We start from the raw sequence: 26,865 nt of genomic DNA, 5'->3' as shown, positions 1-26,865 counted from the left end.
TGGATTTGGGTCCTGAACTATGTAAGAGTGAAGATAGTAACTGAGACTCATGGCAGTTCTGTTCCCACTCTTGGTGGATGTCATGTGACCAACTGCTTTTAGTGCCAGCCTCCTCGACTTCCCTTCAGTGATAACTGTAACCCGGAACTGTAAGTCAAACGAACCCTTTCTCCATGTTGCTTTTTATCAGGGTATTTTATCTCAGCAGCCTAGACCACCAAGGGCCCCACAACAGTGTTAGGGTGCAAGCTTGGGCCTAGGGTGGAATGGGATGGGATGGGGGCTCAGGTCCAGTCCTCAGCTTCCAGCATATCTTCCTTCATGTCCCTGAGTCTCTGACCTTGGACATTTGTCAAGGACAGGCTCTCTCCTAGCCCCATCCCTCTTTAAATGCCAAACATGAGCCTTACCCTCCTTATCTCCCTCCACCCCTCCTTTAAGGCAGGCTTACCATCCAGGGGCATGGATTGGCAAGCTGAGAGGTGATCCCTGCCATGCCCACCAAGGTGCTTCTGAGACCTTCATCAGCCTTGCCTTCAGGGCAGATTGGGAAGTGGCAACTAGTGTTAGGGTGACATCTACTGGTAAGTTCTAGAATTGAGGGGTTCCAGCCCAAACTGGCAATGAGGATTTATAATCTAGGTTTCTCAAGGTGCAGAGGCTCTGGGAACTAAATTCTTGGGTCTTGGTTCCTCCCCAGAAGCACTGAATCGGGCCAAGGCATTTCTAACAAGTCCATGGGCGATCCGATGCTGCAAGTCTGAGAGCCCCAATGGCACAGAGCCCATCTCTGCAGAGATGTAAATATTTATGGGGAGAACCAGAGTGTGGCAAGGGAGCACATAGACAGGTTCCTGCTTCTGGGACTCGGGGTTCAGTAGGAAGGTCTGCTGGTGTGTGTTGCTAGTGGCGTTCCCCTAACAGGTGACGTCACAGTTCTGTCAGACAGTTCCCACCTGAGCTTTGGCAGTGTTGGTCCTGAGCTCCACAGAAGGAGTAAGTTTGGGGCCCAGTCATTGGCATTTGTACTCTGTGGACCATACCCAGCCACCCAGAGCCAGGCAGAACCACTGTGGAGTGTGAGCTCTCAAGGTAGTGCTGTAGTCCCCTCGTGGCTTTCAGAAATGGCTTGTGAAGGAACAAGCAACAAGTGGTTCCCTAACGCGTACAATCAAGATTAAAGGGGCCTCTGCGTGTTTGTCTAGGTTATGGGATGTCTGACTGTTGTCAAGGTTACAGGCATCTGATGAGCAGGTGTTATTAGTAGGTAGCTGCTTTGTTTGTTTACTGAAGACCCAGGAAGGCAGGTGTCCCTTTGATAACACAGACAGACAGACCAGTGGCCATCACCTCTTCAAATCTCTAAGCTGTCAGACTGGCTGGCATCTACCAACAAGTCCGCCTTAGAAGCCCCTGCAGTCTCAAGTGGAATCACCACTGTGCAGGAGCTGCAATGGGGCAAAGCTTCCCATGGCCTCATGATACAGCATGGGAGCCTCAGGCAGACTCAGCCATGCTCTGGGCAGCTACTCTGTTGGCCCCTGTCTTAGAGATGCTTCTATGTCCTGGTGACCACCTTGTGTTTCCTGCTCACAGATCCCATGGTGGATAACTTTACAGTAGGAAACTCAAGGACTCAGAGGGAAAGTTGAGCAGTTTGGTTTTTTTTGTTTTTTCTAACTTTCTCTTTATTCTTTGTGTCTTTCACACCATGCATCACCATCTGTTCATTTCCTGCCCCTTCATACCCACCCTCTGCTCTTGCAGCCTCTCCCTGCAAAATAAAGTAAAATTTAAGAGAAAAAAGGAAAAATTAATATCATGGAAGCTGTATGCATGTGACACAATGAGTCACACGGTAAACCTTTGGTCTGAAGCCTCTGGTTTCTGCTACACTCTTGATGCTGGGCCCTCACTGGAACTCCTCTTGGTTGCTGCTGTTGCCCTGTGTCGTGGAGGTCCTGAAGTTTTGGTTCTGCAGGACTGGTCCCTTCCTGTGCTCCAGAAGACCAAAGATGGGGTGGATGTTGGGGTGGACTAACTCATAACTCTGGTTTTGGACCTAAGTAGTTGCAGGGTCGGTCAACCTGCCAACTTTCCCTTGTCCTCACCACCAGAGTGCGCTCTCCTGCATTGCCCTAGCTAGTTCACCCCTGGTATCATGAGCAAGGGGCAGGGCAAGCTCTTCTGCTTTCAGTTTCTCAGGGTCGGCTCTCTCCCACACTTACACCTTCAGGGCCAGCTCTACTGTGACTGTGCTGCTCAGGCATGGTGTAGGGGCTGCTCTCCTGAGTGCTGCACCTGGTGAGGGGCAGGGACAGCTCTCCTGCTCTTATGACCTCAGGGTCAGCTCTCCCACCTGCCTCAGGGAGTTGATGGACAGGGGCTGGGGTGGGGGAGGGCATCTCTCCCCACCCATGCCACCACATGACAGATGAGTAATTGGGACAGCTCTTGCAGGCTCATTTACTTCAGTGCTAGCTCACCCACACCTCCACCAATGGAAATGGCTTTATTGTGCTTCCCAAGAGAGCTGCAGGGTCCACTTTCCTGAGTGCTGCAGCTGGTAAGGGGGAGAGTCAGCTCCTTCACTCACCGCAGGTGGCAGGGTCAAGCGGGGCGAGGGGAGTGAGCATCTTTTCCTCACCCTCACCACCCATGGCAGACGAGGGGCAGGAGGGATGCGGCCAGCTATCCCACTCTTGACACCCTCAGGGCAACCTCACCCACTCCTCTGCCAGCAGAGTCAGCTCTACTGTGAGCCCAGGGACAGGGTCTGCTTTCCTGAGAGCCACAGTTGGTAAGCGGGAGGGAGAGCTCCCTTATCTGTGGTGGGCGGTGAGGGGGAGGGGTAAGAAGTCTCCCCCCCCCGACCCACATAAGAAACAAGACACAGCATAGAACAATTTATTTTTTTTAGCCTTGCAGAGTTGGGCATCAGCGTAGAGAAAAGGTAGAAACAGCTGGTGCGCTGCTGTTAGCACAAAACGGTTTTAAATTCCTAATCGCGCTTTTCTGCGCCCTAAATTCCTCACTGGCTGAGTTCTTCAGGGAGCCACAGTGGCCATCCTGTTGGTTCAGGACACAGAGTTCTTAGCTAATTTAAGTCCTGGGACTCAAGATTCTCCCCTTTTTTATCCGTGGACCCAGTCACATAGTAGACTGCTTGTGACTTCAATTCTAGCATGAATTGAGCCTAGACAAGCAGGTGACAGCTGCCAGGTAGGAAGGACAGGGGCCTAGTGGCCCCTGCTTATCTGTGAGTCTGTGGTGAGCTCTAAACATCTCATACTGAAACTGGACCAGAATGATTTGTGTCTTACAGCCTGGGGTTGCCTTCCTTTATGTATCTTCGTATGTATTCTGTTTTCAGTCCCCAGTGCTCCCACTCACTCATTCCCAGACCTCATGCTGACCTTTATGTTGACCTTTATGGCCTGATCTAGTCAACCTTGGCTGCAGTTCCTGCCTCTAGCATGAGACCTGATGAAACGGACCTCACAGCAATCCCATGAAGACCACATCCTCGGAAGGACTGGGGCTCCTTGTGCAGTGTGCACTGTCCCTCCCAGCCCCTGTGCCACCTAACTCCGCTCCTTCCTGTCCTTTTGGGGCTGGGGTGGGGCTTCATGTGACTTGTGTCTATTAATATACACCCCCACATCCTCTGATTGCCAGGGAGACCCTGCAGACAATTCCTAAGTTCAGCCACTAGTATTTGGATGTCCCAAATCTATATGTTAATATCTAGAGGCTTTGCAAGGTGACTGGGGTTAAATGAAATCAGAATAGGAGCTCTTGATGGCATTAATGGCTTTATAAGAGGAAGAGATGCAAACTTGCATGTTGCTGTCTCCGCCCACAATATTCTGCACTGTGTTTTAATGAGGCACAAGACCCTCATAGAGGCTGGTGTCACGCTCCTGAACCTGTGAGCTAAATAAACCCCTGTTTATAAATTACCAGGTATCTATTTTTGTTTTTGTTTTTTCGAGACAGGGTTTCTCTGTAGCTTTTGGTGTCCATCCCGGAACTAGCTCTTGTAGACCAGGCTGGCCTCGAACCCCCAGAGTATCAGGTATCTATTTTTGTTAGAGCAACGGGAAATGTACTAAAAACTCACAATGAGTGACAAGCTAAAGATGGTATCTGCTTTATCAGAAGGTTCCAAGTGAGGGTGATGACCCCTACTTCAGGACGCAGGCAGCAAGGACAAACTACACTTTGTGGCATTGGGAGCTAGGGATGATTGTTATACAGCATCGCTGAGTTATCCTGACCAAAACACAGGAAGAACCAGCACCTGCTCCTAGGACGCCCCAATTCCAAAACCCGAATTACCACCATGAGACCAACACCAATGCAAAAACAAAGAAAGAGCCTTGATTCACAAGTTGATTTTGGTCCCTCTATCCATCAGAAGGCGGCGGCGGCAGCAGCAGCAGCAGCAGCAGCAGCAGCAATGACAACCACAGCAGGAACCAGGCAGGAGAGACCCAGAGCAGAGGGAAAGGGGTTTATATAGGTGCAGAGGCTGGAGGAATGCCAAGCCTCAGGGCTTGTGATTGGCTGACCCCTAGTGGCGTGAGGGGGAATTCCAGACTTCCAGGTTTGGGATTGGCTGCCCTGCTTGAAGTAAGGGGGCTTTCCAGGCCTGAGGGGAATTCCCAACTGCCAGTGACTGCCTGAGGCTCTGATTGGTCTGATTTCCCTGCTCAGGGACTGGCTGGTTTCCAGTCAAGGGCACGAATGGCTCTGTTTCTGGGACCAAACTGTGTTTCTTTTTCTGGTTCTTTCTACCTTTTTAATTCTAACTTTGGGGCCAAGGCAAATATCTTTGGTATGTCCTGAATCTAGGGACTTAGTGTGTTCTTTTGGTCCTAGTTTTAGGGTCTGGGGGCTTTCCTCTGGCTCTAGGTTTGGGGACAAAATGTTTCTTCCCCTGGCTCTGGTCCTGTTTTCAGGTTGTTTCTTTACCTGGGTCAAGGCTTGGAGCCCAGCCATTCAGGGCCTGTGTGAGGCTGCTGATAAGAGGTTTTTCTGGGGCTTGGGTCTCTCACTGCGGTGGGATTCTACAGGAGCCACCCGGATACCAGGCCGAGTCAGCCCTGTTGCACGCTTTTATTGTCTCCCAAGAGAAAGGGGGCCTTGCTGTAAGCTTGTTCTAACTGTGGTCTGCTCAGTAAGGCTCAGCCTGGGCATGATGATGTTGGCCCAGATGAAAGCCACTGGTCAGAGGTTTCTTCTACACGTGACGGAAGAGCCAATTTCCCTATACTCATGACTTGTGACCCACATTTCCCTGAACAGAGGGAGAGAGCTCAAGATGGAGGCACCTACCCAGGCACCATACTTGGCATATGAAGAGGTGGCCACCTAGAGGGAGGAGAAGGAAATCCACATCAAAACACCACTCTGGACTGATCAGAACGCTATTCAGTAAACACACCTGCCCTAAGACTGGTAATTTTAGTTCAGTCCCTAGGACCCGCATGGTAGAAAATGGACTCCTTCAAGGGTCCTCTGACCTCTACGAATGTGCTGTAGCATGTGTGCACACACACATAATAAATAAGGGTAAAAAACTCTTCTTGGAGCTGGTGGGTGGTGCAGTAGATAAAGACTCACCTCACCAAGTCTGTACCTTGGTTCAAATCCTGGGACCCACATACTAGGAGAAAAAAAATGACTTCCACCAGTTGTCCTCTGACCTCAACAAGCACTCTGTGATATATGCACACACAGACACAAGAAGACAGTAGGTGCAATTGAAAGACACCCCCCCCCCCCCCCCCCCGTCCAGCTTGCTAAGCAGCTTAGCACCAGATAAAAGACCCACGCCCAGCTTGTTAAACAACTTAGCACCGGTAACGCCATTTTGCAAGGCTTGTACTGAATATTCAGGGTTTGAACAAAGGGCAGTTTAGAAGCTGCCAAAACGAGATAGAGACACCTGTGGCTGGGCCGGGGGAGGAACAGGGAATACCGAGAATGTGGCTGGACGCCGCCGTCTGTCCCAGGCAGGGAGAAACGGTGAAGCCTGCCCTAGATAAGAGCCAAGGCAGTCCAAATCTGAATTCTCGGGAACTAGGGACCTTGTCCTGACCTGAACTCGGCCACATTCAAACTGACCAATGAAAACCCTGTAACTACGCTTCTCGCTTCTGTACCGCGCTTTTTGCTCCCCAAAACATATATAAACCCATTACCCCGACCTAAAGGCACACAAGTCCTCCGAGAGACTTTGTTGCCCCAGGTACCTGTGTATCTGAATAAACCTCTTGCTGTTTACATCCGTACAAGTGGTCTCGCTGTTCCTTGGGAAGGGTCTCCCCAGAGGAAAGACACTCTTGGAGGGTCTTTCATTTGGGGGCTCCTCTGGGATTTGGAGACCCCCACCCAGGGATCACCGACCCCCCACCGGGAGGTAAGCTGGCCAGTGCCCTGTCTGTGTCTGTCTAAGTCTTTTGTTGTTCTGTCATTCCGTAAGATTCGATCAGGTCTATCAGTATCTGGCGGGCCAGGGAAGGAGCTGACGAGCTCAGACTTCCCCCCGCAGCCCTAGAAGATGTTCTAAGGGTGTCTGGAGCCTTTGGGGCTCAATCCGTAACTGGAGGACACTCCAGTATCCGTAGGGACTAAGAGTGACCAGGTCACTCCTCTAGTTCCCAGGAGGCCTCCATCTGAATCCGTAATGCTGTGTAGCTTCTGATTTTGAGTTTGGTTTTGGTTTTTTTTGTTTCTTTGTTTTTATGTCCTTTGTTTTTGGTATATCTGTTTGTACTCGAGTCTAAATCTGGTACCGTGAGACAATCGTTAACACCTTTAAGTCTCACTTTAGATCACTGGCCTGATGTCCGGGACCGAGCAAACAATCAATCGGTCAAAGTACGAAAGAAGAAATGGGTGACTGTCTGTTCATCTGAATGGCCCACATTCATAGCCGTGAGACGGCACTTTTAACCTTAATATCATTTCCCAGGTGAAGGAGCGGATGTTCGACATAGGACCTCAACCCCCTCTTACTCCCACGGCTCCTAAGGCATCCCCACCCCCGGGAGGGGAGCCGCTTACCCCCCTTCCCTTTGTTCCATCCCCTACTCCCCCCTCCTCTTCCTTATATCCTACTATCCTCAAGAAAAAATCCACTTCACCCCTGCCTGTTCTTCCCCCGGACCCTGAATCTCTCCTCGTAGACCTCCTACCGGAGGAACCTCCTCCATATGCAGGACCAGCGAGCCCGGAGGGACCTGAAGCGGCCCCGAGGCACCCCCACAAGAATCCCCAACCCCCTCACCTATGTGGCCGACTGAGGGACAGACGTGAGCCACCACCTGATTCCACCTCCCACGCCCTTCCCCTCCAAGAGGGTCCGAATGGCCAGCAACAGTACTGGCCATTCTCAGCTTCTGATCTTTACAACTGGAAGCAACTAACTTGATAGAATCTATCCTAGTTACACACCAGCCCACCTGGGACGACTGCCAGTAGCTCTTGCAGGGTCTGTTGACCTTGAAGGAAAAACAAAGAGTCTTTTTGGAGGCATGGAAGAATGTCCCCCCCCCCAACAATGGACGCCCAACCCAGCTGCTGAACGAGATTGATGCGGCTTTTCCCTTGACCCGCCCTAATTGGGACTTTACCAGGTAGGGGACACCTACATCTTTACTGCCAGTTGCTCATAGCGGGTCTCCAAGGGGCAGCACACCGCCCCACTAATTTGGCTCAGGTAAAGCAAGTGATACAAGGGAATGAGGAGACACCCTCAACATTTTTAGAGAGGCTTAAGAAAACATATAGAATGTATACCCCTTATGACCCTGAGGAGCCTGGACAGGCCACTAGCATTTCGATGTCTTTCATTTGGCAGCCCAGCCCAGATATTAAAAGCAAGCTACAAAGATTGGAGGGTCTGCAGGGATATACCATACAGGATTTACTGAAGGAAGCAGAAAAAAAAATTTTAACCAAAAAAAAAAAACTCAGGAGGAGAAGGAAGAGAGATTATGGCAGAGAATAAAAAAGGATCAGGAGAAAAGAGACATAAAAAAGAATAAAAAATTAAACAGGCTGCTGGCCACTGTAGTTCAAGGACAAGATAGAAAGGGAGGTAGGCTGGGAGAACGGAAGGGGGCCAAAGTGGATATTGACCAATGTGCCTACTGCAAAGAAAAAGAACATTGGGTTAAGGATTGTCCTAAGAGACAGAGGGGACCAAGGAAGCCAAAACCTCAGGCTTCCTTGCTGACCTTGGAGGACTAGGGAAGTCGGGGTCAGGAGCCCCCCCCAAACCCAGGATAACCCTTGATGTTGGGGGGCAACCCGTCACCTTTCTGGTAGACACCGGGGCCCAGCATTCGGTGTTAACCCATGCCCCGGGACCCTTGAGTGATAAATCAGCCTGGGTCCAGGGGGCCACTGGAGGAAGAAGATACCGATGGACGACGGACCGAAAAGTACAGCTGGCAACCGGTAAGGTGACTCACACCTTCTTGCATGTTCCTGACTGCCCGTACCCCTTACTAGGGAGAGACTTGCTCACCAAACTGCGGGCACAGATATATTTTGAGGGGACAGGGGCACGCATTACTGGGCCCCAAGGTCAACCTTTACATGTGTTAACTCTTAATCTAGAAGATAAATACAGACTGTATGAGCCTGAAAAAAAACCCAGAATCTGATGATGACCTACTGGTTGGAGAAATTCCCATATGCATGGGCAGAGACGGGGGGTATGGGACTGGCCATGCAGCAGGCACCGCTCCACTCACTAAACAAGGGACCCTCTTCACCTGGGGAGAGGCCCAACAGAAGGCCTACGAAAACATCAAAGAGGCCCTGCTGATCTCACCCGCATTGGGCCTTCCAGACGTTACCAAGTCCTTTAAACTGTTTATAGATAAAAAGCAGGGATATGCCAAGGGGGCCTGACCCAGAGACTGGGCCCCTGGAAGCGTCCTGTGGCCTATCTGTCCAAGAAACTCGACCCAGTCGCTTCTGGATGGCTGCCCTGTCTACGGATGGTAGCAGCTATTGCAGTCCTTACCAAGGACGCAGGTAAATTGACTCTAGGCCAGCCATTGACCATCCTGGCACCCCATGCAATGGAGGCCTCGGTCAAACAGCCTCCAGACCGCTGGCTTTCCAATGCCCGCATGACTCATTACCAAGCCATGCTCCTGGATGCGGACCGGGTGCAACTTGGAACTGTGGTCGCTCTCAACCCCGCAACTTTGCTCCCCTTGCCGGGGGAGGCAAAGCAACATGATTGCCTCCAGATCCTTGCGGAAATGCACGGGACCAGACCGGACCTGACGGATCACCCTCTTCAGATCGCTGACTACACCTGGTACACTGATGGTAGCAGCTTCCTGGAAAACGGGGAGCAGAGAGCGGGAGCAGCAGTAACCACAGAAACTGAGGTAATTTGGGCTGAGGCCCTACCAGCAAGCACCTCATTCCAAAGAGAGAACTCATCACATTGACCCAGACACTCCAGATGCTCCAGATGGCAGAAGACACATTTTCAGGATGGACAGAAGCCTTCCCTACCAAACATGAAACTGCAAAAATGGTGACCAAGAAACTCCTGGAAAAAAATCTTTCCCAGGTATGGGATGCCCCAGGTCCTGGGTACTGATAGCGGGCCCACCTTCGTCTCCCAGGTAAGTCAGTTGGTGGCCAAGCTTTTGGGGATTAAATAAAAATTACATTGTACATACAGACCCCAAAAGTTCAGGGCAGGTAGAACGGATAAATAGAACCATCAAGGAGACTCTGACCAAATTAACACTTGCAACTGGCTCTAGAGACTGGGTGCTCCTCCTTCCCCTAGCCCTCTACCGGGCCCGGAACACGCCGGGCCCTCATGGACTCACCCCATTTGAGATACTATATGGGACACCTCCACCATTCATTAATTTCTTTAACTCTAATATTGCTGATTTTGCTAACAGCCCTTCTCTGGAAGCTCATTTACAGGCACTGCAGATTGTCCAGAGAGAGGTCTGGAGGCCATTAGCTGCAGCCTATCGGGAACAATTGGACAAACTGGTGGTACCACATCCCTTCCAGATAGGAGACACTGTCTGGGTCTGCAGACATCAGACCAAAAACCTAAAACCCCGCTGGAAGGGACCATACACCGTACTGCTGACCACCCCCATGGCGCTGAAAGTTGACGGCATCGCCGCCTGGGTCCACGCCTCCCACGTCAAGGCAGCCCATCACCCTGAGGAGAAGGAGCCAACTGCGACCTCACCATGGAGAATCTAGTGCACCCAAAACCCGTTAAAACTAAGACTCACCTGTGGGGCCCCTTGACTACTCTCTGGGCCCTGCTAGGACTGGTAGGGGCAACCCTAGGGGGGAGCCCACACCAGACATACTCCTTAAAATGGCAAGTCCTGTCCCCAAGTGGAGAGATTGTTTGGGAAAATTCAGGGCAACCATGCACTTAACACTTGGTGGCCTACTCTCACACCTGATTTTTGCCAGTTAGCTGCAGGATCAAATGACTGGGACATAATAACCCAGGAGGCCCACAACTTATCAGTAAGAATGCCTTCTGTAACCGGAAGAATGTCCGCTTACACACCCACTCCTGTGGGATATGCTTCCCCGGAGGAGAGATGTGCACTAGCCTCTCATGACTTCTGTGTCTGCCCCAGAGATGGGAAAAGCCCTACCTCTACTTATCACTATGGAGGATATGGTGATTACTATTGTGCCGCCTGGGGATGTAAAACTACGGGTAGTGCGTACTGGAACCCATCATACTCATGGGACAAAATCCGGGTAAGACGAGGCTGGAACAAGCCCCGTGGAGGGGGAAATGGACAACTTTACGTGCACAGTCCCAGAGGCTTTGTCTGCTCCACTAGATATTGCTTACCCCTCAACATTTCATTCACGGAATCAGGTAAAGTGGCCCCTAAATGGCAGAGAGGGTACACCTGGGGCCTCAGATGGTATATGTCCTCTACAGATAGGGGAATAACCTTTAAGATTAGGCTCAAGGCTGAGATAATAACCCGTCCTGTTGGGCCAAACCAGGTTCTGACAGAACAGCGATTATCCTCCCAAGCAAGGCTGGTCAAGCCCCCGGCACCCCTCCCCCATATCCTAACAACCACCTCGCTGCCTAATGTTAACACCCAGAGTCTCACCACCAAGGCCTCCACTAGTCAATTCTCTTTCGAGCCGGGGACTGGGGACAGGTTGCTCAACTTGGTGCAAGGAGCGTTCCTGACTCTCAATTATACTAATCCCAATAAGACACAAGAATGTTGGTTATGCCTGGTCTCGAGACCCCCATATTATGAGGGGGATGGCCGTTACAGGAAACCTCACTAACCAAACCACTGCCCCAAGTGCATGTGCCTCGGGGCCACAACATAAACTGACCTTGTCGGAGGTTATCAGGTCAAGGGCTCTGCATTGGAATGATCCCAGTACCCATCAGGCTCTATGCAACTCGACTCAGGAAATCAGCCCTGGCTCATGTTACTTGACAGGCCCCAATAAAACATATTGGGCCTGTAACTCAGGTTTGACACCATGTGTGTCTGCCCAGGCCCTTAACTCGGCCTCTGATTACTGTATGTTAATAAAATTGTGGCCAAAAATTGTATACCATAAATCAGAATACATTTACAGCCACTTCGAGGGTATGACCGGACCCCGCAGAGAGCCGGTGTCATTAACATTAGCCTTACTGCTTGGAGGACTCACTGTTGGAGGTATCGCTGCGGGGGTAGGAACAGGGGTCACTGCCCTGATGGAGACCTCCCAATTTAGGCAACTACAGCAAGCAATCCATACAGACCTCCAAGCACTGGAAGAATCAATCAGCGCCCTCGAAAAGTCCTTAACTTCCCTTTCTGAGGTAGTCTTACAGAATAGAAGGGGATTAGACATCTTGTTCCTGCAGGAAGGAGGGTTATGTGCAGCCTTAAAGGAGGAATGTTGTTTCTATGCAGATCATACTGGGCTGGTGCGAGATAACATAGCCAAGCTCAGGGAACGACTTAAACAAAGACAGCAATTATTTGAATCAGGACAAGGTTGGTTTGAAGGATAGTTTAGTCGGTCCCCATGGTTTACCACCTTAGTCTCCTCCATTATGGGACCCCTAATTACCATCTTCCTAATCTTACTCTTTGGACCCTGCATCCTTTACCGGTTGGCCCAATTCATGAAAGACAGATTATCAGTCATACAGGCTCTGGTGTTAACTCAACAGTATCACCAGCTTAGGCAACTTGACCTAGAGATTCCCGAGTCCACTTAAAGCAATTGAATGGAAGATTCCATTCAAAGTCATAAGAGACATGGGGGAATGAAAGACCCCCGTCCAGCTTGCTAAGCAGCTTAGCACCAGATAAAAGACCCCCCGCCCAGCTTGTTAAACAACTTAGCACCGGTAACACCATTTTGCAAGGCTTGTACTGAATATTCAGGGTTTGAACAAAGGGCAGTTTAGAAGCTGCCAAAACGAGATAGAGACACCTGTGGCTGGGCCGGGGGAGGAACAGGGAATACCGAGAATGTGGCTGGACGCCGTCTGTCCCAGGCGGGGAGAAACAGTGAAGTCTGCCCTAGATAAGAGCCAAGGCAGCCCATATCTGAATTCTCGGGAACTAGGGACCTTGTCCTGACCTGAACTCGGCCACATTCAAACTGACCAATGAAAACCCTGTAACTACGCTTCTCGCTTCTGTACCGCGCTTTTTGCTCCCCAAAACATATATAAACCCTGACCTAAAGGCGCACAAGTCCTCCGAGAGACTTTGTCGCCCCAGGTACCTGTGTATCTGAATAAACCTCTTGCTGTTTGCATCCGTACAAGTGGTCTCGCTGTTCCTTGGGAAGGGTCTCCCCAGAGGAAAGACACTCTTGGAGGGTCTTTCACAATTAAAACTTCTTGTTTAGAAAATATTCCCTTGGAGGCTAGAACAAGGGCTGAGTGGTTAAAAGCACCTGCTGCTTTTCCAAAGAACCCGGTTTGGTTCCCAGCACCCACATGGCAACCTACAAACCATCTCTAACTCCAGTTCCAGGGATCCGACACCTTTTTCTGGCCTCATACATATGGTGTACATACATACATGAAGGCAGACACTCCTACACATAAAATAAAAACAAACCTTTTAAAAAGATATTCATTGAAAAAAAATTAACTGCTCTGATTGGGACCCACAATGTCCACACCTGGAAGAACTTTGTGGCAGTCATCTCTCCCCAGTGGAAAATGCAACTTTTTAATTGGGAGGTGCTGAAGTTTTGGTGGCACACCTTGTGATCCCGGCACTTAGGTGGCAGAGGCAGGAGGATCTAGAACAGGCTGGTCTACACAGCAAGTTCCAGGCCAGCCAGGACTGCACAGTGAAATCTGTTCCAGAAGAAATACTGGGGGGAGGGACTCAGGCATGAGAACCTGAGTTCAGATCTTCAGAACCCATGTATAGAGTGGACAAGGCCTCTGTGTCCTCATGCATACACACATGAATTCATATAAAACACAAAAAGAGTCTACATGCTCTTCCTGGCTTCCTGTAGCCCCCCCCATCCCCTCTGGAGTATCCACTCTGATGCCACCTTCTGAGAGATGACCTGTGTTCAGCACCCCAACCCTACAGACTGCAGCCCCTCCCCATTTGTCCCTTCTGCTGTACTTGCTTAGCTTGTTGCCAGTGCCCCTCCCCCCACAAGGACACAAATGCTGGGTTTTGCTATCCTCAAATGAAGAGAACAGAACCCCGGGGACTCTAGAACTGCGCATGGGTCAATCCCTGAAGCTGCTGGTGAGGTTCGGGCCAGTACCTTCACACAGATGCCTGGAGAGGCCAGCTTTGATATCTCTCTCTGCAGCCGGAGTCGTAGACCTGAGAAGGCACCAGTGCCACCAGACAGAATGATATGACCAAAAAGAATCTTCCAGTGGGAGTGGTCACAGGACGTGATGCTCTGCTGGGCCTGCATGTGGATGCCCGGGTTGCTTCTTCCTGGTGGACAATGCACAAGAGGGCTTTGGGATCAAAGGTTCCTGATTTTAGTATTGTGGGGAGGGATACCTCCCAGGTTCTGGATGGCTCCAAGTGCCACCGAGCACCTCAAGGACTTCAAGCAGGTCACAAGCCTGGCCGGCTAGCATCATCATTGACAAGAGTTGACATCCCATGCCTCAGATGAGGTTGACATCACCTGTTTTGTGGGTGTCTGTAGGGCAGTGTCCCAACTCAGTTAGCCTTGGAAAGTGCCACCGAGTAACTGCTTTCACTTGTCACTTGTTGCATAAGTAAGCAACCAACACCAGCCTTGAATGATGGGTGTGGAGAACTATCACAATGGAGAGGCTCCAGTGTACCTGGAAGAGGGCTCTGCTGCTGTCAGGAGCCTGAGGCTGCATTCCGCCCTGGGACCCACCTGGCCTCTGTGGAGTTCTTTAATGACTTCCCCACACTGGCATGCACTATGCCTTTCAGACTGTGTGCTCCACCATGCCTACAATCCCACATCTTGAGAAACTGAGGCAGGAGGGTTGCCACAAGTTCCAGACTAGCCTGGACTATAGAGCAAAAATCTGTCTCAAAAAGCAAAAGCAGAGAAAGGCTGCTTGTGTGCACTGTATGGCGGGGAAGACAGAGCTAAGCCCTGCCGGCCACAGTGTATGCCCCGTGGGGAAGGGGCAGATGACCTTAAGTTTTATCTTAGGAAATGTTGACTTTCCATGTCGTCCCTGAACTCTCATTTTCCCTTTCCATGGAGATTTCATAGTCCATCATTTTCCCATTTGTTGAAATAGTGACTCACTGTATAGCCCAGGCTGACTATGAACTCATGGTCATTCTCCTGCTTCTGCATCCCAGTGCTAGGTGACAGGTGTGCACCACGAGAGAGAAGGTGATTCTGAGAGTTAATACTGAAGGACCTAGAACCCCCATGGAGACAGGCATCTGGGTGTGTCTGAGGGAGTTTCTAGATTGGGTTAACTGAGGTGGAAGACCCACTCTGAATGTGGGCAGCACCATCCCATAGGCCTGTGTGATATAAAGAAGGAAGAGAGCGGAGACTGCACGTTGGTTTCCCAGACGCCCTGACCTGAATAATCACACAAAAACTATAATTACAACACTTTGGTCAATGGCTTAGGCATATTCCTAGCTAGCTCTTACATCTTAAATTAACCCATTTCTATTAAACCATGTGTCACCATGATGCTGTGGCCTACAGGTAAGTTTCCAGCGTCTTTCTCCTTTGGCAGCTACATAGCATCTCTTTGATTTCACCTACTTTCTCTCTATATCTCTGTTCAGATTTCCCATCTGGCTTTATTCTGCCCTGCCAAAGGCCAAAGTGGCTCCTTGATTAACCAATGGTAATGGCATACAGAGGGGAATCCCACATCAATGTTCCTCTTTCTACATCCTGCCTGTAGATGTAGTGCGACCAGCTGCCTCATGCTCCTGATAGACGGTAACCTTGAAGTGGATGAGTCAAAATTCCTTTCTTAAGCTGCTTTTGCCAGGAATATTTTTCATAGCAGCAAGAAAACCAACTAACACAGTAGTCAACCCAACACTTACTAAAAACCCTCTGGAGCCAGGTGGTGGTGGGGCACACTTTTAATCCCAGCACTCGGGAGGCAGAGGCAGGTGGATCTCTGTGAGTTCCAGGCCAGCCTGGTTTACAGTGTGAGTCTCAGAACAGCAAGGGCTACACAGTGAAACCCTGTGTCTAATAATAATAATAAACAAAAACCCTCTGGCATTTAGATGCTTAAAGCTCTCACAAACTTCAGTTGCTTCTGCCTCTGCCTCCACCGCCTTCACTGTTTTGTTTCACAGTTGTAAGTAGCAGGCTGCTGAAGAAAGTGGTTCTCTGCTGCTCTCTGTCTCATCTGCGGTTAGGCTACACTTCTGGGTGTAGTCGAAGGGTCAGCACAGTGACAGAAGCGTAGGAGGCAGCTGAGTGAGTGGCAGCCAGGACCAGGGAAACTTTCGAGCAGGAAGCATTGCTCCTGAAGCCGAGTGTCCGCCACCACCCTCCCCACGCCTTTCTTCCCTTGGCATTCTGTGAGAGTGTCCACTGGCCCGCTGCCCCCGATCCTGGACTCACCGATGAGGCTGGTGTTGAAGAGCGCCTCTGAGCACGTGAGTGCCTCCTGCTCCAGGCTGACTTCCCTGCCGTCGGGCAACTGGACTTTCTTCTGTTGGGGGGGTACTGCGTTTTTTGACATTTCCATGTCACAATCCAGTGTCACATAGCAGTGTTTCTCTTTCAGGTCTCGGATGTACTCGCGGTCGGCTGCAGGGTAAGGAGGACCAAAACCCAGGGACATAGAAAGCACTACTCATGAGAGTAGGCATAGGAAGGTGGACCCACTCCTAGATAGCCACTTTGTCCATGCAACCCTGTGAGCGGGGTCGTGGCCAGGCTGTGGGCCAGGCTTTAAAAGGGTAGAACATGACGAAGTAAACTTCCCTTCACAGGAGACACAGAGCTGGGTCTCTTCAGCATTGCCAAAGATGCAGCCCTACCATGTATGATGTTTGTGGGGCCTAGAAAATCCTATTCACAGTTATTACCTGGGCATTCTGGACACCCCACACACACACACACCTGCTGGGCATCTGGAGGGCTGGCGATGACTGGTGAGGCCCCTTGCCTGGATACCCCTTTCCTTCCTAGGTTTCTGGGAACAGGTTTGAAGCCCAGATATGCCTTTTGATTAGGCTTTTACATGTTATCTGCCATTGTCCTTGAGCTTTGACTAAAAGGGATTTCCCTGCACTGCTTACGCAGAGACCTCACCTGGTCTTCTGCCTTCAGACTGCCAGCCGCTGCTTCCACCGGAACCACCCTCCACCTTCTCCTCCAACTCTTCCTCCATCTCCTCCTTCAACTCCCCCATCTCCCCCATCTTCCTTCCTCTAGCTCCCCTTCCTCTTCCAACCCTCCTCCATCTTCTCCAAGTCTTCCAGCTCCTCCACCTCTCCCTCCAGCTCCTCCATGTTCTCCTCCTCTAACTCCTGCTCCAACTCTGCCTCCCCTCTTGATTTCATTCCTCCTTATTCCTTCTCCTCCCTCCTCTTCCTCTTGCTCTTCTTCCCCTCCCCCTTCCTCCCTCTTCCTTTTATTCCAATCGTCCACTTCTCCTCTCCACCTCCTCCTTCTTCCTCTTCTTCTGAAACAGAGTCTCATGTAGCCCAGGCTGTCCTCTTCTTCTGAAACAGAGTCTCACGTAGCCCAGGCTGTCCTCTAACATACTTGTAGCTGAAAATGTCCTTCAACTCCTAATCCTCCTGTCTCCACCTCACAGCACTATGATTCCACGTGTGTGCTGCCGCTCCCGGCCTAACCCAGCCTCCTTGCCCATGTCTCCTCCACCCTCCTTCCAGAGCCTGTTTCTCCCCTCCAGCAAATGGTAGCTTACGCATCTGAGAGTAGTTGTTTCCTACCTGTGCTCACTAACAAGTTCCCACTGTCTGAGAGCAGCTTCAGGAGGTACATGGTCAGGTCTTGACCAGCTATGTCCAGCTTGGTAGTTGACAGTTGCAAAGGAAAGCCATTGATGACGGGCACGAAGTATGTCATCCCCTCTCCACATTCAATAGTTATTCCTACTCAAGAGAACATTAGATCATCGGGTGGGGTACACAGCACCCCTTGTTAGTTCTGTAGGAAGGGATGGTTGGAGGGAGAAATAACAGAAGGGAAGGGGAAGGGGCCAAGGAGCCGGCATCTTCCTAAAGGACATGAACTAGAATAAGGCTGATCAGCAGGTTTGAATGGAAGCCTGTAGGGTGACTTGCTAAATGAAGCATGCAATTTTACCAATAGCTGCCAAAGAGACAAGAGAGGAAGTGTTGTCTGGGCCTGGGCGGGCACTAGGACTCTCTGGGAGGTGCCCTGTGTTGGGAAAGCCTGAATACCATGCCAGAGGCGTGTGCTTTAGTTAGCAAGGTCTCCAAGTGTGCTAGTTCAGAGAGGGTGTGACATAGTAAGGCTTACTGCATGTGACACAGTGGCTTTGGGGGCAGACTGGGCTCTAGGAATTCTTGGTTCTCTCCTTTTCCTTATTGAGCCTGGGGACCAACAACGGAACATTTCAATTAAGCAGAGTTGTGTCCAGGGGACTTTCCCTTCCAGCTGTGACAGGGAACAGAGTTGGTCCTCTCTCGCCTGCAACAGCTGAAAATGACAGACTCTCTTCCCAAGACATCGGCCATCACACACCCACACACCATCCCTGGGAGATGGGAGGAGAACATAGTAGGTCATTGTCGCTCATGACCACAGACACGAGACTCCAAAGTGAAATTTTGGCAAATTTATTGCAAACCACATGGGTTTTAAAAGAATTAAATGCCCTTTGTTCCACAGCTCAGAATCAATCTTAATTCATATAATTGCACCAATAGGTACCTGTTCCAGCTTCATTTCTGTTGCTTTGATAAAACACCCTGACAGAAACAGCTTAGTAGAAAAGGGGTTCATCTCAACTCATAATTCTAGGTAATAATTCACCATATTAGGAAGTTAAGGCAGCATATCCACAGTCAAAAACAGGGAAGCCAATGACTTCCTTGCTTGCTTGTGCTCAGTCCATTTCCCCTCTCCTACTGCTCAGGACGTCCTGCTTAGGGAATGGTTCCACCCGCAGAGGACTGGGTCTTCCCACATCAATGAGCTTAGTTAAGATAACCCCCACAGATGTGGCCACAGGCAAAGTCAATGCAGACAGTCCCTCTTCCGGACTCTCTTCCCTGGCAATTCTAGGTCACAGCAAGTTATCAACTCTAACATCACTACGCACAAATTGCATTTTGACAAAATCCAGTATCGAGTCCTGATTAAAAGAAAAAAATTCTCAGTAAATAAGATACAAGAGAACTTACTTAAAGTAGTGAAGAAAATATAAACCCCACAGTTGATTCAGTTTAACACTGAGGCTAATGATCTCGCTCTAACTGGGGGAAAGACGATTTGTGTCCTCGCCACCTCCCCTCAGAACATGAGGCCTAGGCAGGCAGTAGAAAAGAATGAAACAAATTGAAAAGCAAACAAAAAAACCCATCTGGCTTGGAAATAATAAAATAAATGTTATTTGCCAAAAACGTATTTACTAGGGGCTGGCCAGACGGCTTAGACAGGTTGAGGTACTTGCCTCTACAAAATCTATAAAAAAAAATGAGCTTACTTAAAGTACCAAGGTACAATATCAGTATATAAAAATCAACTGCTATCTGTGCAATATCAATGAGCAATCACAAATGAAGAGATGACCTAGTTGGTCAGTGCCTGCAGCACATACATGAGGACCTGAGTTCAAATCCCCAGCATCCACATAAAGGTTGGGGATGGTGGCACATGGCACAGTCCCGATGTGGCACCACACCATCGTGGCTCAGCAAGAAGAGGAAGTGAACTGCTGAGGCCAGCGAGAGCAGAAAGAACCTCCACATAGCGAATGGAGAGAAACCGCTACCGTGACCGACGGCTGCATGCTGGCTGCACAACGCCATTCACAAAACCCAGAAAATGCAGGCGTTGTCTCAACAGGTGGGAGGGGCATAATGGCACAATGGGATCCTTGGGTGTGGTTGCGGTGGTTTGCGAGAACACGCGTGTGTCAGAGTTCCTTAATGCTGTTAATTTTTTATTTAGTAACACCTTAGCAAATGGGTTAGGAAAAGAAAAAGAGTCAGTATTCTGGAGGCGTTCTGGGACACCAGGAGAAAGAAGGGAATGGTGAGAACAAGGGCTGGGTGTGTGTAAGAAATAATTCATGACAGTCCATTTTCAGAATACGGTGTGTTCAGAGCTCACCAGAGGACCACGGGTAAGGATGCATTAGGTCCCTGTTTTCCCCAGCTAGCAGCTGGCAACTGCTCTTTTTTAGTTTATCTTAAGTTGAAAAGTAACAGTCTGCCTGGTGACTGAGCTGCGTATCTGGGAGGGGGAGGGGATCTGGAGTCCCAGGAGGACAGGGATTTGGAGGAGAGGACTAGACTTTAGAGAAGAAGATTTACTTCCCTGGAGAACCAGCTTTGGGGAAACAGAGGGCAGGGGTGTTTTTGCAATCAGGGACCACAAAACCACTGTTTGGGGACTAGAGCTAGGATCCATCAGGTAATCCACTACTGCCCGTAACTCCAGCTCCAGGAGCTATGCTTCCAATTTCTGGTGGCATGGTACACACACACACACACACACACACACACACACACTTAAAAAGTAATTCTGAAGAAATAAAAACAAAGGCCAGTTTTGCACCAAATCATACCTGCCATTTTGCATTTGCTCCAGGCTGATACCCAACTGTACAAGGTCAGAAAATGAACTGCCTCGCTGCTCACGACTCTGAGTCTCCAGTGCTCTTATTAAGAAGTGAGGGTCACTGTGAGCCTTGAAGAATGTCCTTTGCTTTTTTAAATGAACATTTGCGTGTGTGTGTGTGTGTGTGTGTTTCCACATGCATGTACATATGTGGGGGTCAGAGGACAATCCTCAGGAGTCAGTTCTCTCCTTCACCATGAGGGTCCTGGGGATTGAACTTGGGTCATTAGGTTTGGCATCTTCACCTACTGACCCATCTTGCCAGCCCCCTCCTGGGGCTGCATGTTGTGGTGCATATCCCCAGCTTCAAGAACTAGACAGTGTGTCTGGGAAGGATGGGGATCCCACGGGGCCACTCACCAGAGGTTCTGCCAGCAGCGTACATGGAGAGGACCCCTTGATTAGCCATGTACAGGGCGGGGACGTTGAAGGTTTCAAATAGGATCTGGGGAGGAAGATTGGCATGCTGGCTGGCCAGGTGGCACACCCTGCCCGGGGGCTCGTGAGTGCCTCTCGCAGCAATGAATCCAGGAAGGCTAACCCCGGGGTGGCCAACACCTATCTCCAGCTAACTCTGCTGTGAAGTGGCTGTTCTAGTTTCATTCTGCGGCTCTGATAAAACACTCTGGCCTAAAGCAACGTAGGGGAGGAAGGGGTTTATTTGGTGACTACTTGTTGGTCATGGATCATTACTAAGGGAAGTCAATGACACATCAGGGCAGGAACCACGGAGGAACAATGCTTGCTGACTCACTCAAAGGCTTACGCTCAAGCTAGCTTTCCTATACAGCCCAGGACCACCTGCAGGAACGATGATGCCCGTAGTGGGCTGGGCTCTCCTGCACCAGTTAACAATCAAGACAATCTCCCACATATATGCACAAAGGCTAATCTGATAATGACAATTAATTGAGACTGTATTTCAGGTGGCTCTGGGCTGTGTCAAGTTGGCAGTTTTAGACACTTTTTATAATGTATAGTGAGAAGACTGGTTGGATCAGGGCATAATGGTGAGACCCACCGGGGGTCCCACCTGGCCACTGGACAGGTGCCAGCATTGTGAAATGGTTAGTGTTAAGATGAGGTCTATGAGTTCAGAGTGTAAGCCTGCTTTGTGGTATATCTTCCTGTCACTGGGCACTGCAGTCTGCCTTCCTAATGAGCTGCTCTTGGACATGCTCTTTCTGCTTGTGCCCGACGGCCAGTCAAATGTCTAGTCCGACCAAGCCCTTGCCTTCTACCAGCATCTGTACACTCCAGACACCTTGCAATAATTGTACAGAAGATCACCGCTGATCACCTTCATGCCAGAAGGTGTGGTCCCAGAAAGGGCTGCTTGAAACTGGTTAAAGGAGCCGCTTCACTGTGAATACACCTGCAAGTATCTGTCTAGATGAGTGCTATTGAGTCAGGGGCTGAGGAGGGCAGGTGGTTTGTCCAAGGTGGAGGAAAACACAGGAGGGAAAAGCCCCAGCCATGACAGCCAATCATCTGCTTTTCTGGCCAGACTAGACTTGAACCTTCATCTCTGTGTGTCTTTGTCCTGCTGGGCTCTGCAGGGAGCACACCCAAAGCTCCAGGCAGTAGAGACTGAGCTCGGTTCCTCAGCCCTGCCTTGGCAGTTCTCATCGGCCTCTTGGTGCACACACACTCTCGCTCCAAGGTCTGCTATAGTTGAGGAGTGGATAGGCAGTTGGGTTGGGCCAGTCTTATCCCTCTCTTGTCCCACTCTAGCTTGCTGAAACCCTCATGGCCTTTGGATGCTTCTGGGGGGAAGCCAACTACACTCAGTCCTCAGGGGAGTCAGCTGTGGCCATTTCCATGATCTGACTGTCCACACTTGGGTGGGGGTCAGTGACCAGTTTGGGGCTTGTTTGATGTGCACTCACACACGGGTGAACTGCTATTTCCAGGTCTAGGTGGCCTCTGAGATAAGCACATCATGCCTTGGCCTTGGGCCTGCCTATGGGGGTCTACTCACTGCAGGAGATCCCACTGAGCTTCAGGGATGCTAGCCAGATGCTTGGCCACCTGTTTAATTAGGTTTCCTATGTCTTCTCCAGAAGCTGAGACTTAAGAGGAGAACTCTGGCAGCTGGGGAGGGGGACAACTTCCTGCCACGACTGCACCTAGCCCCACTGCAGCCTGAGGAGGAGTCTGCCGTCAGTGCTTGGCTGGAGCACTCACAGAAAGGGATTCACCCTTAAACTCCATCAGTCCACCACCAACTCCATCATGGCAGGAAGGACCAGGACGAGGCCAGAGGCAGGGAACTTTTAAGTCAGGACAGAACAGCAGCCTCCCTTCCTGCCTCACCTGGCCCCAGACCCCATTACCTGAGTCATTCTACATTTAACATCTGTGCTGTTTAGCGGTGGCTCTGTTATCATTAAAGGGTGTTCCTCGGGGGCGACGCGGAGCACCTGGTAGAAGGAGTGGTGCCAAATCTGCAGAGAGAGGACAGTAGGCGAGTTGTTTGCTGTCCAGAAACACGCTGGCTGTTATCTTTCATATATTGATCTATGTATCAGATAAATCTATTAGCTATCTAAATCATCTTTCTGTCTTCTGTTTACCAACTATTCCCTCTATAGATATCATATACACCTATCTGTTCATCTCACTACCTGTTTATTGTCTACTATCTGTGTGTGCCTTCTCTGTCTATTCTGCATCTGCATGTGTCTGTTTCTGATGTGCTATGAATATGTTTTATTGCCATTGGTTAATAAAGAAGCTGCTTTTGGTCAATATTAACAGAATATAGCCAGGCTGGGAGAGAGAGAGAGAGAGAGAGAGAGAGAGAGAGAGAGAGAGAGAGAGAGAGAGAGAGAGAAGGTAGAGTCAGAGAAGTCATGTAGTCAGAAACAGACGCCAGACAGTGGAACCTTACCAGTAGGCCACAACCACATGGCTATACACAGATTAGTAGATATGGATCTGGGGGTCAGGAAATGAATGAGCAGTCTCTGACTACATGTGTCCATATCAGTCTATCAATCTACATTATCTGTCATCTATCATCTATCTACCTACCAGTCATTCTATCTAACACAGTGGTTCTCAACTTTCCTAATGCTGCAACCCTTTAATATAATATCTCATATTGCAGTGACCACCCAACCATAAAATTACTTTGTTGATACATTATAACTGTAATTCTGTTACTATTATGAATCCTAATGTAAATATATGATAGGCAGGATATCTGAATGTGTCATGACCCACAGGTTGAGAAACACTGGCCTAACATCCATCTATCTACGCCTATCATTTACTACCTAGCTACCATCTATCATCTCTATTATCCATCTATTTTATTCCTCCATCCTTCTGACAAACCAGTACAGCTGAGATCCAGATCTCAGATTTCAAATCTAAAGATTTAGTCAACTAAGAATCAAAACTATTTGGGGAAAAACTGGGGGCATGGACTGTACCTCAGTTGGGAGAATGTTTCCCTAGCATTCATAAGGCCCTGGGTTCCATCCCCAGCACTACTTAAACCAGGTGTGGTGGTACACACCTGAAATCCCAGCACTTAATAGGTGGAGGCAGGAGAGTCAAAAGTTCAAGGCCTCTTCAATTATGTAACAAGTTAGAAGCCATCCTGGGCTATATGAGACCCTATCTCCAAAAAAAAAAAAAAGCTGTTTCTACAGACTTCCTTGTCACTGTTCTTATAGTTTTGGTTGTGAGCCTAGCCATTAACAGCTGAGCCATCTCTCCAACCCTTTGTCACTTGTTCTTTAAGCAATTCAGTGCCCAGTAATTTATGTGGTGACACCGAGGTTTTGTAGCCCATCTAGAGATGACATGGAGCATATGAAAGGAAGGGCTAGTACCCTGCAAGTACTGCCACTGCACACAGAAATCCAGGGATCTGGGTGTCTAAAATGCCCCTGGACCAGACCCCATAATTTCAAAGGATGGTTGAATTACAGACAGCACCATCAAAACAAGAAGCAGTGTGGTCCAGCCTCCAATGACACACCAGGCCTAAAGTTAGGGGATGGGGTTGGCAGGGGCTGGCAGGCCCAGCACTGTCTAAGGATCTCTTGGGTCTGATGAGTGACAAAACTCAGGGATGAGGTGGAAACACAGGTGACTTGGCTGTCACAGAGCGAGCCCAGCAATGATGGAAGTTTGCTACATAATGTGTAACTTGTAAGCAAGTGTGAGTGTTAGTTACAGCTCTGGCGTGGCAAAGATAACCTAACTTATTGGGAAGCCAGGCTGCCTAGAGCTGCAATAGGACAGCTTAGCCCTGGAGGGAAAGGTGTTCTGACTTGCCGGGAAGCCAGGCTACCTGAAGTTGCTGTGCAGTGGGGGATGGTCTCCCAGCAGGAATCCTGCTTCTCTCCTAGAGAGCCTCTACTGCTATATTCTGCTCTGTTCCCCTAAGGGAATGTCCTAGCAGAGCTGTCTGCTTCTCCTTCTGCCGCCCAAGATGTTACTTCTTCTGCTACACTCTGCTAAAGGCAAGCCCCTGCAGAAGTGTAGCAATTTCCTCTGGCTACAGTGAAAAGCTTTTACTTTTTCTGCCCAGCCCTGCTCAGCACCCCTAAGGGAACATATCAGCAAGGGCAGTAAGCAAAGGAAGTAGGATTAGCATAGAAGACTAGGACTCCTGAGGTGTGACTGTGGAAGGCTAAGCAGTGGCTAGGGTATGATGGCCCCTCCTCTAGAGGTTGTCGCTCACCTTCTCCATGTCGTCCCAGTCCGTGATGACTCCCCGGGTGATGGGGTAGTGCATGTTCAGATTTTTTAGATTATTCTGGGCCTCAGCTCCAATGAACCAGTCTTTTTCTTCCACCCCCACCAGTAGGTTCTGAAAAACACAGGTAGGACAGGACAGCCCTTGTGAGTACCAGGCTTTCATTTGCGGACATGAGCCAGCACCATGAGGCTGCTAGAAACTGGCACCAATCACTAGTCCAGACGTCAAGGAGGCTCTTCAACCCAGCACACTTTCCAAAGGGGGCCATTTCCTGCAAGGTCCAGGGCTACTGAGGGCCACTGTGAGGACACTCACACTGCAGATGTGGGAACTGTGCCCAGCAGAGAAAAACTGTTGGAGAGAAGGCATAATGGCATATTCTGTACACTTGGTCTGGAAGGCCTGCAAGAAAAGGACCTGCAGCATGAGCTGCCCCCTGGGGTTCAGGAAGGCGGCCTACTTTCAAGGTGGATTGAACTTCCAGTGCTGTCAGAGGAGCTGGAACATCTACCTCAGTCCACCAAGAAAACAGACATTAGGATTAGAGCCGTGAAGGTTTATCAGGGAACTTGCCTGGTTGGATGAGAAGGGGCAGGGTGAGCAAGGGCAAAGACTGACGAGCCATCAAGCTAGGCTCACTTCTGAGTCGGGGCACAGGAAAGAAGAAAACAGGGAAGGTGGGTATTTCGGTGTACCAGGAAGGCTGGCTCAGCGAGGTCACGGAGGAATCCCCGAGCCACACTTACTCATCAGAGGAGTCCAGGGTCTCCAGGATAAGCTTAAGCTAGATTGGAGCAATGTGCACGAGGCAGTAGTGCAACAGGGAAGAGGGACGAGTGGGTTGGGGGATATGGTACAAGTGTGACAGCACAGTCATAGACCTGGGCAGTGTCGCAAGGCTGACATGCTGCAATGCCACGTGGGTGCATGGTGTCATCTGCTATCATGCAGCTATGTGGTGATACGACCCTGCAGTGCCATAGTGGTGCATGACGCATGATACAAGGGTACCTTGCTGCAGTGGAGCAGCAGAGATGCTATAGGGCTACACAAGTGCATCGTGCAGCTATGAACTGTGCGGCCATACCATGCAGGTATATAACTCACACGCTACATAGGTCTGAGTAACAACGAACATGAAGGCTCGGGACTCTCCAAAGTCCCAGGCATCCACTGGGTTTTCAGAACACACACACACAAATGAGAGGCTCAACTGCACTGTGAATGTGCCTCCCCTCCCCCAGGGGCTGTGGGATGACTTCAGGCACAACCCACATCAAGACCTGCCACTTGCAAAGGGACACTGCACTTCAGAGGACAGCTGGTGGCTATCAGAATGACAGAGAAGGAGGGATCCACTGTGGGGAGGGGTGTTGCCAATCAAGCTCAGAGGAGGGGTTCCTGAAGTGGGAGGAAAAGGCTGCCAGCAGCCCCAGTTGGAACTAGATACTAGAGACAAAGAAAAGCTTTACCCTGAGGCAGCTGCCCATTAGGAAGGGTGTGGAAGAGTCTACAACAGGAAAGGAAGCTGCTTGCTCAAGTCCTCTGATCTGTCCCTAAGGCCACCTTCTTGAGACATCTAACACAAAGCAGTCAGTATGGAAACCAGGGCATTGGGATCTATGACCGTCACCGTAACCAGAGCAGCACAGGAGGCTGGAGGATGAAGCCAGGGTGTCACTCACGTTATGTTTCAGTTTCCCGAGGATGGTGGGAAAGACAGCCATAGGGCCCTCAGCTCCTGCAAAGCCCACCTTGCTGACGCCAGAACCATAGTCACAGACGAGGGGTGTGTGGTCCAT

General features: G+C 50.0%; 1 protein-coding gene across 1 annotated transcript; it reads right to left on the bottom strand.

The window, feature by feature from the left end:
* Positions 1-5,232: 5,232 nt before the first annotated feature.
* Positions 5,233-26,865, bottom strand: LOC142851365 (actin, aortic smooth muscle-like). The gene is made up of 8 exons (XM_075975222.1): positions 26,749-26,865; positions 25,046-25,174; positions 22,680-22,790; positions 20,704-20,788; positions 17,463-17,624; positions 16,120-16,308; positions 13,825-14,006; positions 5,233-5,376 (listed from the first exon to the last, which is right to left on the bottom strand). The coding sequence occupies exons 1-8, from the start codon at positions 26,863-26,865 to the stop codon at positions 5,233-5,235; spliced, it is 1,119 nt and encodes a 372-aa protein (XP_075831337.1).

Source organism: Microtus pennsylvanicus, chromosome 5 (assembly GCF_037038515.1).
Source record: "Microtus pennsylvanicus isolate mMicPen1 chromosome 5, mMicPen1.hap1, whole genome shotgun sequence".
In the NCBI taxonomy this organism is placed as follows: Eukaryota; Metazoa; Chordata; class Mammalia; order Rodentia; family Cricetidae; genus Microtus; species Microtus pennsylvanicus.
Note: the sequence above shows the minus strand (reverse complement) of the source record. Positions and strands in the feature narration are given on the sequence as shown.